At 40.9% G+C, this 17,616-nt stretch overlaps 1 protein-coding gene across 2 annotated transcripts in view; it reads right to left on the reverse strand.

The window, feature by feature from the left end:
• LGI1 (leucine rich glioma inactivated 1) overlaps nucleotides 1-17,136 on the reverse strand; it is a 37,392-nt gene extending 20,256 nt beyond the window's left edge. The window contains exons 1-2 of one of the 2 annotated variants that reach the window (XM_008520680.2): nucleotides 16,250-17,136; nucleotides 15,772-15,843 (exon numbers count right to left, since the gene is read on the reverse strand). In XM_008520680.2, the coding sequence (XP_008518902.2) occupies nucleotides 15,772-15,843; nucleotides 16,250-16,716 (539 nt within the window). In that variant the 5' untranslated portion in view covers nucleotides 16,717-17,136. The remainder of the gene's footprint in view (nucleotides 1-15,771; nucleotides 15,844-16,249) is intronic. The other variant, XM_070609395.1, reaches the window with a different exon arrangement.
• Nucleotides 17,137-17,616: the final 480 nt, after the last annotated feature.

The raw sequence follows: 17,616 nt of genomic DNA on the forward strand, positions 1-17,616 counted from the left end.
AACAAATATTTGTTAAACAAAGAAGAATTCACTTTACATGAAATTCTGGTCCTTACTGCATTACTAGATTGAATATTCCTTACAGCAGGGACGTACCTCTATTTGCTTTTGTGTCCCCAGCCCTGGGCACAGTTCCTGGCTAAATAATGTTGTTGAACTAGATTTCAAGGATTAAAACCTCTGGCTAAAACTAAAATTACATTAAAAAATATGATGAATCTCACAAACCTAAGTCAAGGTAAAGAAGCCAGAACATAATAAAGTATATTCTATATGATTACACTTATATAAAGTACAAAACCCAGCAAAACTAACCTATGCTGGGGCAAGTCAGGGTAGTGCTTACCCGTGGAGGTGAGTAGTAATTGGAAGGAGGCACAAGGGGAGTCTTCGGGGTAACGGTAATGTTTGGTTTCTTGACCTGGGTGGTGGTTACAAGGGTGTTCACTTCATAAAAAGTCATGGTGGTGGGGAGGGAGGGATGGATAGACAGAGCATAGAGGATTTTTAGGGCAATGAAAATACTCTGTATGATACCATAATGATGGATACATGTCCTTATACATTTGTCCAAACCCATAGAATGCATAGCAGCAAGAGTGAACCTTAATGTAAACTGTGGACTCTAGATGATAATGTAGGTTCATCAATTGTAACAAATGTACCACTCTAGTGGGGGACGTGGGTAACAGGGAAGCTATGCATGTGTCAGGATGAGGGTGTATGGAAATCTCTGCCTTCTCCTCAATTTTACTGTGAACCGAAAACTGCTCTAAAAGAAATAAAATCTTAAAAAGTACAGGTGTACACTTAGGATATATGCTCTTTTATTTACTTGTATTATATTCTAACAAAAAAGTTTCTTATAAAAGGGAAAAAATATTCCTCCAGTTAAGGTAATGACTGTCTAAGTCCTTCCATTCTAAATTCAATTGCAATTTTCTGTGGACAAGGATTCCATGCACAAGGATTTGTAAAATTATACACACGTTCTAAATATAGTTGAGCAGGCTACCTATTTTATTATCTTGTATATATTTAAAAAGACTTTAAAAGGTCATATTCTATAAAGAGGATGAAATTCTGATCTTAATTCTTTACGGACTCCTCTAAATATGTTTGATTTCAACATTATGATTTGTTATTGAGCCAGATGTCTTAAAGAATCCCACAGTCCCTGTTAAGGGAAACTGTGCCACCCCGCCTCATCTTCACATACAACTGACCTGGGGGCAGACCAGGCTGGCCATGTTTTATACATGCAACCTCCCTTTCCTCCACCCCTTTCTGCAGATTATGAAGGCAAGAAGGACTCAGTTCTCATCCAGAGTGGCTGATCCTGAGGTCAGTCAGCATCCCACAGCCCAAGTAGCCTGGTTCAAAAAGGTGAGTTGAGCTGGGCTAAAGATGAGTGCCTTCCTGGGTATTTGGATCGGCAAACAGAGATGGAGCCAGCCAGCAAGAGGAGCTGAAGGAGGAAGGATGCCTTAGGGTTGAGTTAGATTTGTGGCAGGCAAAAATGTGTGCAAGGCACACTTAGGAGAGAGCAGCACTCTCTCACAAAGTGACCTCACAAAGTGACCTGGGTGTGCAGGCTGGAGCGCAGCGATGCTTGGATATGTGCTGGATCCTAAGCCAGTGCTTCTCAGTCTTGGTTGTGCTTGGAATGACCTGGGGAGCTGTAAAAATACTAATACCTGGTTCTTGCCCTCAGGGATTCTGGTTAAATTTTGCACCAGGAGTGTGGCCTGGGCATCAGGATATTTAAAAGCTCCCCAGGTGTCTCTTATATGCAGCAGGACTGCATATGGATGGTAAGCTTTCCGGTCAGTTACAATAGCCCCCCTTTACCTTTGGTGACTGAGGGGGGCCTCTGTTCCACTGCAGCAGGTCTGACTGGAGCAGTTGCTCTGGAACATAGAGATGCTGTGGACTGTCCTGTCCCTGTAACTACAGGTAGCAAGAGTCTGCAATAATATGACTCGGATTTGGCAACTGTCTTCAGGATAGCAGCACATGGAGGGGTGGGTGGGGATCAATGTACCATCAGAATGAACTTGTTGCCTTAAGCCACAAATCAGAGATCCAGACCCAGTAGATTTGCCAAGCAGCAAATGGGTTTGTACAGAGGTAGTACAGAATTTGCCCTCTGCCCCTGGTCTTGCCGGAACATTTAAGTTCTCTGCCACTTCCTCAACTCTCAGGGAGGGAAAAAGCCAAGCATTTTTCCCTAGAATTTTGGTGGAGGTGGACCCAGGGATGTGCCTTGACCTATCTGTACTCTCTCCCCACAAGGGCTATGCCATCAGCCTCACGAATTCAGTAAAAAAAGGGACTGTAGGAGGGTTAGGGAGGATTTTTTTTTCCCTCTGCAACTGAGAGAGTGCATGTTTCCCTAGCAAGAAGGAGACTTATGAAGACTGTTCGTCTCAACTATCAATCCCAGGCAGGCAATAGCTCATTTTAAAAATGATGATTGCTTCTCTCCTAATAGCCTGCATTTCATAGACTCCTGCTCAATGAGCTTATCTGGTCTTTGGAACAACTCTGTGAAAGTGGTAGAGCCGGTGTTAATATCTTTTTGACGCAAGGAAACTGAGGCCGAGAGGGCTGTTAAAGGCTTTGCCCAAGGTCATGAGGCCTAAGGCTCTTGGTCTACCACCCTTTTTCAAACACTGGATAGTCTCTCAGTATTAAGACCTGGGTCACATATTGACACAATATCCACAATCTGGCAGACAACCATAATAACACTGCTCAGCTCATATGGATTTAAGAAATCTAATTAAATAATAATCTCTTTTCAAAGGAAATAATTAATCAATATAAGTAATCTCAAAGTCACATTAAGATCATGCCAACCTGTATTTTTTTCAAGTAAAGAATTTTTAAGATTTGAATGCAGTTTGGTGTAGTCTGCTTATGAATACTATATGCTCTTTGTAGAAATCCTGGAAAACACAGAAAAGCTTAAAGAAGAAAATAAAGATCACCATAACCATACTACCCAAAGATATTAATATGCATATACATAATACGTGTATGATATGTACACATATAAATTTACAAAACTGGGATAATTTTTATACTGTTTGGTGTCCTCCTTTTCATGTACTTATTTTATCATGAACAATTTCTCATGATAATAAATTTTTAATATATAATTTTAACAGATGAGTGAGTTTTGTGTTATAGATATATCATGATTTAACTTTTACTGTTGATTCCAATTTTCACTATAATACACACTACCATAACCATCTTCATATGCAAGTATTTTTCCATATCTCTAATTATTTCCTTAGGACAGGCTTAGGATAGATTTCTAAAAGTAGCATTATTGGATTATAGATGGTTTTTAAGTCTCTAGTTCTTTACTGCTATCTTGTATCCAAGTACATGTTCAATTCTGAGTAAAGAAATGCATATTTTACCATATCTACACCAACATTTAGTATTATCATTTTTGTTTCTTTTTCTATGAAATCATGTCCTTTGACCATTTTTGTTGCTTTCAAAGTATTTTTTATTTACTAAGGACATTATCTATTCTTTTCCTCTCTTATTTGATGCGAAGAGTTTTTCCCTGCTGATTGTGACTTGCCTTTCCATTTGTGATTTTTAATATACAGAAATTTTATATTTTTAGCAAAATATATCAACTTCCATTATGTATTCTTTCTTTGCTTTAAAATTCTTTTTTCCTTTCCCCAAAGCTCCAGTACATGGTTGTGTATCCTAGTTGTAAGTCCTTCTAATTCTTCTATGTGAGCTGCCACCACAGCATGGCTACTGACAGACAAGTGGTGTGGTTCCACAACCAGGAAATGAACTTTGGCCACTAAAGCCAAGCACGCCGAACTTTAACCACTAGGCCATCAGGTCTGGCTCTTCTTTAATTCTTAAAATGTTCTTTCCTCTCTTGAGATCAAGGAAATATTACCTATGCCTTCCCTCTTTAAATTTTTTTTTTTATATTTGATTCTTCAATCTATATGCAACTTTTACTTTTATGTATACGTGAGGCAAGACAGTGCCTTGATTCCTTCCTATACATTTACCCAGATTTACCCGAAACCTGTTGTTGAATAATTAACGCTCTCCCCATTTATAAGTGCTGCTCCCTCCAAATGTCTGCTATTTTATTGGGTTTTTGTAAAAAATCTTGGATTTATTATTCCATTGCTACCTAATTTATTATTTTATCTGTTTGCATTTATTATTTGTTTTCTCTTGATTTCCTTATGATATTTATTGACTTTCATGTTCAATTCGTATGTTTTTATTCTTTCTGATTTAAAATGAAAGTATTTAGAAATATGACTTTACCTCTGTGTAAAGCATCCAGTAAGTTTTGATAGGTAATAATCTCTTAAAATTGCAAATTTGATTTCAACAAGTATTTAGAATAGTATTCTTAAAATCGCGTGTTGATGATAGGTTTTTTAAAAAAGCTTTCATAGTTTTATGATTAATATTGCATTGGGATCAGAGGATGAGATCTGTAAAATGTCTGCTAGCCCTGAGCTCCAGTTCCTCCTTCCACGGCCTGCATCCAACTGCCTGTAGGGGTGGGTCACATTTCTTTATAGCAATAAATTAACACCAAGGCCATAAAGTTGTTAGGGGGCTCCTAGCTGAACTGAAAAGCTAGGACCAGCAGCATTTAATACAAAAGGAGCAGAAAAGTGGGTGACAGGGTTAGCGTGGAGCTCAGAGTTCTGGGGTCAGCAAAACAGAGAAGTAAAGAAAGGAGCTGAGGATCACATAATGAGGATCTAACTACATTAAAAGGAGGTCAGGGCTAAGGCTGCTCAATGTCCAGCTGAGAGGCCAGAGGTGGGGGCCCACAGGAGTGAAATGACTGGGCAGGCATATGTGTTGACGCCAAGGCTCATGGGCTGCTGAAGTGGTTTCCTGCCCTGACTCCTCACCTTTTCTAGGGACTAGAAAAAGAGCACGCTGACGAGGGAATCAGCAGCCTGGGTCTTTGCGTGGCCTTGAACAAACACATCACTTCTCCTCTCTATGTTGTCAAATGAAGGGTCTAGACTAGATAATTTTTTAGATCCCTTCCAGCTTGAAAGATGCATGAGTCTGTGCTTGTAGCACTGTGAGCATCATTCATGGGACAGTAGGCATGGGCTCTGCGTGGCAAGCCGGAAGTGCTGGGGAGGCAGATCTGCAGATAGCTGAATGGGAGGCGTAACCTTGCTGAGAAAATCTCCCCTTGTCTCAAACTAGACTGCTCATCTGGTCACACCATGGTCCCCTGGCTCTAATGACACACTACTTCAGACTCTCTCTAGTCACCTGTGACATCTTGACTGCCATCAGAATCGTCTTTGGCCCAAGAGTGGCCTGCATTCTGTCTTCCAGCCCAGAGCAGATTCTCCTGGCTAGGAAGGGGCGATGATTTAGGGGGCTCTCCCATACAATCCCCCCTCGGTGAAGACTACAGAGGATAAAGAAGAGTGAGCAGCTAGCACCTGGCTGGCACTGATTAGATATAGAATAGAGAATCTCGTTTCTAGGCTTGTAGCTGCCACTTATTATGTACATGATGCATTAAGGAGGTGAATCTGTTTCATCATCTGTTAAAATAGGAATTATAACAACAAAAAGACTCCTTGGAAGATTCTAAGAATTACATGAGATAATGTATAAGAGCATGTCTCCAATGCTTCTGCAAAGAGCATAGAGATAAAATATCAGAGCTGGAAGAGCTGTTAGACCGAGGGAAGGACTGTAGTTTTATTACTAGGGAAACTGAGGCCCAGTAAGGTTGTCTCCTGCCCAACAAAACTGTTACAGACATCGTCCAGGGAATTAGGCAGCCATAGGCAGTGTGTATAAACACAAATACATATGTGTGTCTGTATGTTTATATATGCATATGTATGTAAATGAGAGCAAGATGCACACATTATAGCTGTTGGAAGGTTTGGGGGCAGGGCTGGAGGGGCTGGCCAGCTTGTTTAGAGGCAGCTTAGGTTAAATGATTCAGACCTTCTGGTTGTTACTAAGATTCTCCTTCATCCAAAAGAAGAGGGCTGGTTGAATGATAATTAATAATAGGCTGATGATTCACTTTGGTTAAATGCACACATTCTAAGTGCACCTGCCCCATGAATAATTTACATTTGAATATTTTAAATGCTTTTAAGATAGGAAAGCATTAAAATGGGCAGCTTCACACATGAGCATGTTATTTCACAGTTCTTTTTGACTCTCAGCCTTGAAAAACATTTTCAGTGTCATTCAGCTGATCCTTAAACAGACCACTACCTCCTTAATCTGGATGGATGGGGAATAACCTTAACCTTTGCTCCACATAAATCTGAGATGGGGGGCACCCCAGAGAGCTATGTAGGAAACTGAGGGCTGCAGAAGTTAAGTGACTTATCCAAGGTCACATCTTTTGTCAGCAGCAAGGCCAGGAGTAGAATGTAGGTTTTAGATTTTCAGAGACTCCCTTGGGAATATGCTTGGCACGCACGCTAGCAAAGATTTGAGTTGGACCCACTCCTTTGGTTTTGTAGCCCATTACTTCTTATCTCTGGATAGTCAAAACTTTTCCTTTCTAGGAGTCAGTGTAACTAGTCAGCAGTCCACCTCCCCGATGTTATTTATAAATTCAGTCTGCATCTTCGCAAAACGTGAAGGAAAAGAGACAAATTTTATCTAAAGCTATTCTGAGCCAAGCCTCATCTTTAGCAGCTTGCCATCTATTAACTCATTTTAATCCTCAAATGAACACTATAATGTAGGTTTTACATTCTCCACTTAAAATATAAAGAAAACCAAGGTGAGAAGTAAAGTGATTTGAAGCCAGTAACCAGCCGAGTTGCGATTGATTCTGTGCTCAGGCATGGTCTTCCCCTCGGGGCTGGTAATGGTCATGGGCAAGGCCATGCTTCCTCTTTTTAGTCCCTCAGATCTGCCCAGTATCTGCTGCAAATCGAGAACAGCCTCGCCCAGGAGCTCCCAGAGTGTATTCCCTGGAATTCAAGGCCTTTATAGGGTCGAGAGGTTTTACGTGCACCAAAAAGGCAAATAACTTTGGGAAAAGTGGATCCGTGAAGTTAATTGGGGTTCTTAATTTCATAAATCTTTCTATTCTTAAGTCAACTGAATCTCTTCAAAAGGGAATTAAATACGCGGTCTCCTAATCTTATTGATAACGGGACCCTGTTATCATTAAGCTTTACACAGAATGAATGTTCCAAGCAGCACACACAGAGAAATGCTGGTTTAGCTACATGGATTTGAGGGAAGCTGCTCCAGATAAAAACAGTGAGAGCGTCAGCTTAAGCTCAGGGGCTTTCTTCCTGTTGAATGGGTTGCCATTAACAATCTACTGTCCCTGAAAGATGGAGCATCCACGGGGAGGTCCCCAAAGAAATGGTGTGCGCCAACTGCTTGACCAGGTGGATAGGCTGGTCCCAGATTTTACACTCAATGGGTCCACACGAACAAAGTTGTCTGAGTTACTTCTTATGTGGAGATAGATGGTTTACTGTGTCCTTTAAGACGGCATTCTTCTTACCTGCCTAAGCTCTGCTAGCAGGCCTTTCTAGAACAGGCGAGGCATAAATAATTAAGCTAGTAAATCAAACGGATACCAAAGGCATAGCTTCTCAAAGTATGGTCCATAGGACCAATGTTCTATGGGAATGTTAAGAAAGGTGAAACAACATGAAATAATTCCGGAAGCTTTTCTAAGCCCAAGTGCATTGTGAACAGCCAAGCGGGGAGAGAATGTGCAGTTTCCCAAATTTATTTGAGCAAAGAACCCTTTTCTTTCAGGACAACGGTTTCACAGGACGCAAGTTTAGAAAACTTTGCTGTAAGGTGTAACTTTAAAGTAAATAAGCTCTTTTTCTTTTGCTCTTTTCTTTTTTCTCTCTCTCTCTCTCTTTTAAGGCAAGGCGACCAGAGCTTATACATACAAATGAGAGCCGAATCCTAGGGAAACTAGATGTTCTTGCCAGCTACGCTGCCGCTCTTTCAAAGGGCTTTTGAAACTCCTTTTCAGTCATTGTCTCCAGGAAGCAGGACACAGTCCCCTGAATACCCTCATTAATGGCAAAGGTTGACCCTTTGAGAGGGCATTTGATTTTGGGAACAAAACCATGCAAAGTCAAGCCCAGTGATTCCTGTTCAAGAGGAAGTCGACAGAAGTGGTTAAAGTGAGGACGTGGGTTTAAACCTTGACTCCGCCACTTATGAGGGGTAGGACATTGAGGAAGTTACCTAACCCTTCTAGGACTCAGGGCGTTGTCTGCAAAATGGAGCTAATCAAACCCTCACAGGGTTATTGTGCTGATGAAATAAAAAATGAGCTATATAAAGTGCTTAGCATCAGGCAATACAAAAATGACAAATGCCTCCTAAGAAAACTTTGCCTGGTTTTATTGCATGGCTTCCAAACTGGCAGTGAGGGCAATCCTCAAAGAAGGATCTAGAAATGTTTAACCATGGAAGCACAGCTGGGAAAAACCTATGAACACCTATGAGGAATTCTCTGCAAGTTAAGGGTTTCTTGTACATATGAATTCTAGTCTGTTTATTTTTTTTAAAAAAGGTTCATTGTTTTTTAATCACACTTTACATAGGCAAATACTTGCCACCTTGCCATGTAAATGAGCCCAACAATTTCTTTCCAATCCTTGTCCCATGGGAAGTATACTGAAACACCGTTTTATGATCAGTCACCGTGGGGAGGTCATGATAAAGTCCCGATAAAGTCCCATTGGACCTGCCTGGGAAATTGGGAATTACATTATTATTTTAATAATAGCTTTACAATAACCAATTCCATATTATGAGGCTTTTTCAATTAACAATCTAATATACTGATTTGTTAGACGATGCAATAAATTTTGTCCATTTTTTTTAGCAAGACCATTTTCTTTATTATATTAATTTAAACTAACTCTAATTATAGAATACAATACAATAGAATTTTTAGGCTAGGAAAAGACCTTAATTAATTGCATGTGAAGGTCTGAAAATGCCAATTTATGTTTTGTTCAATCTTTTTTTAAGATTTTTTTATTTTTCCTTTTTCTCCCAAAGCCCCCTGGTACATAGTTGTGCACCTTCAGTTGTGGGTCCTTCTAGTTGTGGCATATGGGATGCCTCCTCAGCATGGCCTGATGAGCGGTGCCCAGGAGTCGAACCAGTGAAACCCTGGGCTGCTGAAGCAGAGTGTGCAAATTTAACCACTCAGCCACGGGGCAGGCCCCTGTTTGGTCTTTACCCTGTTTAAAAATCTGCTTCCAGGTTTCGGCCTTCTTCTGAAAATTAGGAAAATATTGCCCCATATTCATGTACCACATTCTCATCAGCAATAATCAGTTGGAGCTGAGGATGTCATTTTTAGGTGAGACATGTCTTATCTAGTTTACCCTAGTCACTACCACTCCCTATTGTCTTATACTCAACTGTTTCCTTCATTTACCTTATCACCCCAACTCCCATTGTCATTTGAGCTTGAGAACCACAAAGTAATCCACCTCTAGTGTTTTAAAATCTGAGACCCAGGGACATTTTGTGACCAACCCAAGATCACATAGCCTCTTAGTGGCTGAACTGGATTTCAGTTCCATGTCTTCTGACTTCTAGTTTCAGGCCTCTTTCCAACCTACCACAGCACCACTCATCTGAAGACTTGTCAACGTTAGTTGTCTTAAACAAAATCTGACACGTTTTACAAAGTGTGGCGCCAGTTGTTTTTTTCATGAGGAAGAAGTAAGAGGGTTGTGCTTCCTTTCTTCCCCTCACCTCCTGGAAAGGTAAATAGTTCATGTTTCATGTGAGAAACGTTTGAAGGAAAGATTTCTTGGCAGGTTCCGATGGAGGCCTGTGTGTAGAACAATAGAATTTTAAAGCTGGGATTGTAGGAAAACCCAGTTTATACAATCGGATGCTAAGCTGACGTTGCGGTCGTTCAAGTTAAAGTGATTTTCAGATACTATAATAAAAGCTAATGTTTATTGAGTTCAGGAACTGTGCCAAGTGCTTTACATGTGTTGTTTCCCTTAATCCTTACTGTGATCCTGTGCAATAGGTACGATGGTTATTTCCCATTTTACAGATTCAGATAACGAGGTTTGATTAAACTTACCCCCAATCACACAACATTACAGTCAGCCGCAGAGTGGGGATTTGAACCCGCGTTTATCTGACCACAAAATCTGTGCTCTTTGCTACTTGCCTCATTGCCAGCTCACCAGGGATAGCCATTTCAATATCACAGCTGTCACTGTAAAGCCCTTGCAATCACTTTGTGGCTTATATCAGCCGCGGGATCAACAATTGGCAAGCATCACCACCATCACCAAGCAACCGAATACCATTTTGAACAAAACGAGAAAGCGTATCAACACTACCTCACGATACATTCAAATGTGGGCAAAATATAATTTACCTTTTAAGGCATCACCACCAGCTTGGAACTGCCATATCAGGGCAGGGAAGGAGAGATGTCACTCATCTCTGTGTCCCTCACAAAGCCCAGCGCTGTGCCTGCTGCACAGTAGAACCCCAAAACGTGTTTGCTGAAATGGGAGGCTTTTGCTTTCATTTTGTTACTGCTTGCAGCTGCACAATGAATAAACACTCGTGTTAGCTAAGCAAATATACATAAGTCAAAAAGGAAATTATCTTTGTGTTAACTAATTTTTTTCATCTTAATAATACTTAACCAACATTTCCCTTCGGATAAAGGGATATGACTAGATAAAAGAGAAATTCTATCCTTCACAAAAGAGAGAGAGAGATTAGTCAGCCTCCATAGTCAAATGAAGAACCTAAGAGCCTAAATATGATTTTTTACACATCAAAGACCAAGAGGAAGTTAGAGTGGGACAAAAGAGATTCAGGCAATGGGTCTGAGGAAAGGGTTTGGATGCTTTGCCATTTAAGTTCCAGAGCACTGGAAATCTCTGTGGAAGAAGTTTGAAGTCATAATGTCATGAACAAATATCTCCTCATATTTTTTTGGGTTCAGCTCACTTTCTAGACCTCCACACTATTAGTTCATGTGAAATCTGATAGGGTCTACCCACCATAAGAAAGAGTGTGAATATGACCAGGACTATCTACTGATAGTAAAATAGGAGTCTTTAGTATAAAGTCTACGAAAATATGAGTTGAATTTGACAAAATAGATAGTAAGCAACGTCCAGGCCTAAACATCCAGGCTGTTCTCTAGGACCTTGGCTATTGATGACCCTCTATGAGACACATGGGGCAGACACAAGCACAGATAGCTCTAATAAATGGCAGAAAGTACTAGAGACATCAGAAAAGTCTATGGAGGCTAAGCAGACAGAGGTCAGGGAATGAGGTACTTCAATCTGGTGTGGACGGAGCTTGGGAGGGGTGTGTGTGTGTGTGTTTGTGGTATCAATACTGTGAGAGATGGCCCCCAACAAATAGTCAAATTCTATTAATACCAACTCAGATTTTCAGATTTTCTTTCTTTCTAGGGAGCCATTAAAGGCTTCCAGCACAAGGCTGCCATGATGAGATCTGTGTTTCGGGATGGTGGCACTAATGGAGGTGGGCAGGATGGGAACTGGAAGCAGGAAGACCAGTGCAGAAGCTCCCACAGCAGCCTGTGAAACAGTTATTGCAGCCTGAGTGAGGGCCTTGGCCCCGGGGTGAAGAGGAGGTGGCAGAATGTCATGCCGTTTGACAGGGGACTTGTCTAGTTGGAAGTGGACAGTGAGGGAGAAGGGGCAGGTAATTCTTAAGTTTCTTGCCTGGATAATTGAGAGGATGAAATATGCTTTCAGAGAAAAAGTTGTTGTACATGGTTGGTTTGCATAGTTACAAAAATAAATTAAAAAGTTAAAATCAGAGCTATGGGTCATTGGGCCAATTGTAGACAAAACAGCCTAGATGACTGAAGCTTTTACTTCTCAGTCCATTGTGGGGGCATCAGCTGGCCACAAACCAAACCAGCTAATAATTCCTCTAAAAGCCCTCTTAGCTAATGGGTCTGGCTGGAAAAGGCATTGAGGGTTGCTAAATTTTTCTTACACTTGTAATATAAGGAAGAACAGAAAAAAGATGCCGATCATTGTAAAGGTAAGATAAGCCAGGAGTATTTTTTCCTAGACAGATAACATTTTGAAAGACTAAACAGTAAAAGCTCTGTAAGGATGGATTTAATATTTACCTTGTTCATGCTATTTGCTTTGCAACCTGTTTTTAGTTATTGATTTCTTGTGAACTATGTACGTTTATGTTGACTGTGGATTAATAAAAGACATAATGACATATTTCCCCCCAGAGGGATCTATTCCATCGCTTCAAACAAGACCGAATTTCATTGGAATAAATAGAATTTATTTTCTGGCCACATTGAGTTCTTATATATAGATTTCTCTTTTTTCAGCATGGTACTAAAACCAACACTGTAATTTACTTGCTGCAAATAGAACTCTCCTAAGAGAGTTGGAGGGATTTAGTTTATTAAAAATTTTATAAACAAATGGCAACGGGACCACATTTTACACTCTTAAATTTGAATTTAATTCTGCAATGAGCCTGTGTCATTGTTAATTCCTGTCTGCAGTGGGAAGAATAGGGCTGTAATGTGTGAAAACACATTTCTGTAAATTGCATTCACTACAAGCGCCACGCCCCATCACCAAAAGCAAACCAGAATGAATCAATCCCTCTCATTGGTTGTTTCACAACAGGTCCTATGGAAAACATGAATGAAATTGCATTTTCTTGGAAAAGGTTTTGTTGTTGTCTAAAACCATAAGTGAGATATTTTTTTAAAAATATGTTTTGTACCACTAATCTGATGAATTTTTGTTGGACAATTTTATTCTTTTACTCCTCCCTCTACAGAGTGTGGGCTTTGTTTTTCTTGCTCTCCAACACACACTGCCAGACACAGCCTACCAGGATCTTTTCCCCCAAAACACTGTATGTAACTTAAGGAGGCATTGCAACTGTTTTCCTCAGTACCCTGGGCTGACATTTCAAAAAGTACTTCTCATCATGCCTCTGCAGAAGGTCTGAAAAACCATTTGGGGCCATAATGAAATTATCAGATTTTTAGGGTGGATGATCGGAATGGGTCGTTTCTTTTCTCTTTTCAACAACAGAGCAAGAAACCAACTGCCTTTGTACATAGACCAAGCAGGACTGATTCTGAAGTTTCTCTCTTCACAGGATATGACAGATCAGTTTGGTAATCTGTGGTCTCAAATGTCGTTAGAACACCTTGCAAACCCCAAGCAATAGCTGGTGTGATCCAGGCCTGGCCTGAGGCAAAAGTCATATAAAGGCAAATTCAGGCCCCTTGGTCGTCATATTCCAATGAGGGGTTGGCAGCCCGTGTTGGGTTTTCAGGGCACTGGATGGCCCTGTCCCACGGAAGAACTCTTGTCCGTGAACCATTCATTCCCACCACTGTTATGACTATGGCACAGTTTATATTTGCAGCCTTATCATTTATTTCCTCCTCAGTGAAAATGAGCTTATTAGACCCTTTTCTGAGGACAGGAGGAAGCAGAGAACATTGGGCAGAAAGAATGGGGAGCAAAATCTTTAGGAGACAGGGTCCTGGAGATTAGAGACAAACTTTGACTCCTGAAAATTTTGAACAACGTCAGCTCTGGCACAAATCTGCCATGTTGAGGTTACCAATGTGACTTAAGTAAGGACATGCAGGGCAAGAATTACTCGTCCTTTTGTTATTTCTGAAACCTGAACTGCTTTTAGAAATAAGGCCTGGAATGTTCCATAGGAACTCAGAGCATGGGACATAGGGGCATGGCACACACTCAGTGTGGGCTATTTAAAAACCAGCTCCTTGGCTTCCCTCTGTGATTCTAAATACGTGTAATCACATTGCTCTGCAGCAGCCGGTAACTATTTCTATAGCGTTGTCCAGCGTCTGTGCTTGCCAAGGCTGGGTCCACCCAACAATAACAAAGTGGACATGTGCTAACTGGTTAGCTTGATCAGTCCAGACTCTCTGTGTCACAGCTAATCATCTAGTGTTGGAATATAAGTAGTATGTGTCGACTGACACTTCTTGAATTTCAAGGACTGATCTAGTTAACTATCCTTGGGGAGAGAGAGGCAGCTTAGCTCATCAAAAGGATGCTTTTTAAATGAGCCATTTATTTACTTAACAAATGAACAACATAAGCACAATTTATCACTTTCTCAGATACAACCAATTCTTATCCTATGGAAGGATCTTAGCACTGGAGAGTTCACTGCTTTACCTGCTAAAGACTATGTTTTTCAGATTTGTTTGATGTGCTAACACTTCCCCCAAATCACACCATTAGCCATCAATCAAACAGATAAATCCCTTAGGAATATTCTACTCAATTGTTAATCACTCAAAGACATTAGCTAGTAGAAGGACATTAGCCAACATTGTTACATAATGTCAAAACACCTGATCAGGTTTGTGAATTCAATGAAATAGTTAAACCAGTTTTGGGATTACATATAGACAGAACAATCGATTAAATGCTTTTTGAGCTTTCTGTAAAAATTTATAACTCTACCATTTGCAAAACGTGTAACCGTTTGTCATACCTTATGCCAAGCATCTTGTTTACTAAAATCTTATTTATTTCTGATAACAACCCTTCAATGTGTTATCACCTCCATTTTACAGATGAGGAGACTGAGGCTCAGAGAGATTTAGTCATGTGCACAAGGTTACATGTCTAGTTTCTAGTGACTGGTGGGGTGAGGTTTACACACGGGTCTCTCCCATTTCGAATCCATGCTGTTTGCCTCTGTGTGTATATAATCTCCAACAGCCATAACGGCCAATTAAGGCAAGAAAACAAAACAAAAAACAAACAAGCAAAAAACTTGGGTCCTGAATCATGCAGTTAAGATAACCAAAACTCAGTTGAATGACAATTGGCTAATTCCCTCCTGGACCCGGGTAACTACAAGCGCAATCTGTTGCCTGACACCCGAGTACCGGGAGACCTCTTGACCCCCACGTGGTCCTGCTCTAAGAACCAGCCCACCAACTGCCAAACATTACACATCAGAACAAATTATATGTGTGACACTATGCCTGTGGAGAGATCTGATTTCTTAGTCAAATATTATTTTTTGAGTATTTTGAGACATAGACTGAATATGTGGTTCCCTCATGGCTAACTCAAAACACACAGCAAAGATTAATCGTTTGCACTATCCTATATTAATATTTTCTTTCCCTCCTTGTAAGGGGACTAGCTATAAATTAGATGAGATTAGAAAACAGTCTCTCGAGAATTAGTATTTTAAGGAATTACCTAGAAAGAACCCAGGTTTTTTTTCCCACATGGTAAATCATACAGGGGTGCAGCCTGCCCCACATCCCCGGGAGACAACATCTTGAGTGCATATGTTATGCTGGCCTCTGTATTGACTCATTCAAAAACTCCAGGGCAAAATAACCAAAGTTCCCAAGTCAAAAATGAAAGTAAAATAGTGGAATGGAATTGAGTTCATTGTTGCAACATTCCAACAACTTCATAAATAGCCATTAAAGTAGATAGCATTACAGGTTAGCAAATGTACCATTGCAAGAATCAACCTGCACCGTTGTTGTGAAGTTGCAGACAAACCCATCTACCTCTCACTTTCCTGGTATTCTTTTCCTCTGCAGAAATGTAATCACATTTGACAAAATTAATATTGAGATGGTTTTACTAGAGGGCTTATCCAAATGCATGCTATATTAAAAATAGTCAGGATATAAATATTTCTCACAAGAGCTGCAGCGATGGTGTGAATAAAAAACTGCCTTCTGAGATTTCAGTAAAACCAGATCTCACAAAGGATCTGAAAGAAAGCAAAACCAAAAAAACAAACGGACAGACACACACAAAGAGACACAGACACACAGAACAAACCTTATGTTAATCCGGTTTAGCAAAACAGTTCACTATTTTGACACTATTTGATGAAGTATGATCCCGTTCCTTCTCAGAAGAAGGAGGAGAGATGAATCTGCTACAGGTTTCTCATAATAATGTTCAGGGGTGGGGGGTTTCTAAGCATGTTCCGTAGCAGCTAAGAAAAAAATCAAAATTTCTAAATGCAGCAAAATGTTAGCACTGTCAAATGGCCAAGCATGCAAGAGGAATCTCTCTCTCCATGCCCTTCTACCAATACATACAAAGCCCCAAATACATCGGCTGGAATTTTTAAATCGTAAATTAGATATCAAAATGCTTACGGGCCTTACAATGAGATAACATCAGGAGGAACGGTGCGTGGAATGGATCTGGCATTCTCACATAAAGCATTATCTTTGGTACAAGTACACACGGCAGGGCATTTTGGCTTCGCTGGTTTCTTCCCCTCAGTCAGCAAAAGCGCAGATAAGAGACATAGGAAATAAGCAATTCTTTTCAGGGGGATGCAGGCATTTCCCATCCTTTGGCTTCTCTCTGATTCCATGCAGTCGAAAAAATATCCCCAAACATGAACAGGGCTTCTGGAATTCAGATGGTGATTGTCTTGCTCTAAGACCAGGTCACATAGGAGTCCACCCTTTTCCTTTGCCTCTGTATCTCTGCTTTTCAAAACAGGGACCTGCAGCTGATTCGTGAGCTGCTCCTCGCTCCAGCAATGCACTGCTCGGGGAAGAGACCTGTGAGGTGCTGCGAGATGGGAGGGATCCAACTGCTGGAGGAGAGAGCCGTCTTGCATCACCACGAAAACACTGAGCACAGACCAGCCTTCGAAGGCAAAGTGAAGTGATGTAACAGAAAATAAACAGCTTTCTGCTTGCACCGGGAGGCCCTTTAATTGTTACCAAAAATAGGACGGCATTATGTCTTATTAGTGGGTGGGTGGGCGGGTGGGTGGGAGCAGTCATCTTGCATGGATCTCGGCAATCTCAGAAACCTCTGGGAATTTGCTTTTCATGTGGCAAATAACCTAGCAAGAAAAACTAGCTTTGGAGCCAGCCCTGGCTGGAAAAATGAAGTTAAATGAAACTCTCTCCCTCCACAGCATTTGGCTAAAACCTTGCTATTTCTTGCTGAGTCCACCTGACCGATGCCGTCGTTGAAAGACAAGCAAGAACACATGGAGAATGTGACTTTCAGGGAATGAATATGAATAAATACTTTTCTGACACTTATCAACACTCATGAATTATTGATTTTCATAATCCACCCCCCATGTGTGAGCCATTCCCTCCTCCCATGATGAGGGAGGGAAATAGAAGCATAGACTGCCTCTGTGTATAATCTACCCTCCTCACTTCTTGTACTCTCCCTTCGTTAGTAGGAGCACCAGAAGCCTGGAAGGATCTCCCTGCCAGCAGGAGGCAGCCAACTTTGGCTTCCAGTGCCCTGGAAAAAGTCTGGTTTAGCCTGGGAGGCTGAGATTGGGTGGGGAAAATGCTGGACTAAGAGCCAGAGACCTAGCTTTGAGGTCCCAGTTCTGCCATGAACGAGCTGATATTGTCTCTGGATCTATTCCCCTGTCTGTAAAATGGGGATGATAATATACATGTTCCGTGAACGTTAGGAACATTAAATCAAAATGGTAGGCTATGTTACGGTTGTATTTGATGGGAAAGAGGATGCACCGTTAGGGAAG

The sequence above is a fragment of the Equus przewalskii genome, chromosome 1 (genome assembly GCF_037783145.1).
Source record: "Equus przewalskii isolate Varuska chromosome 1, EquPr2, whole genome shotgun sequence".
Classification (NCBI taxonomy): domain Eukaryota; kingdom Metazoa; phylum Chordata; class Mammalia; order Perissodactyla; family Equidae; genus Equus; species Equus przewalskii.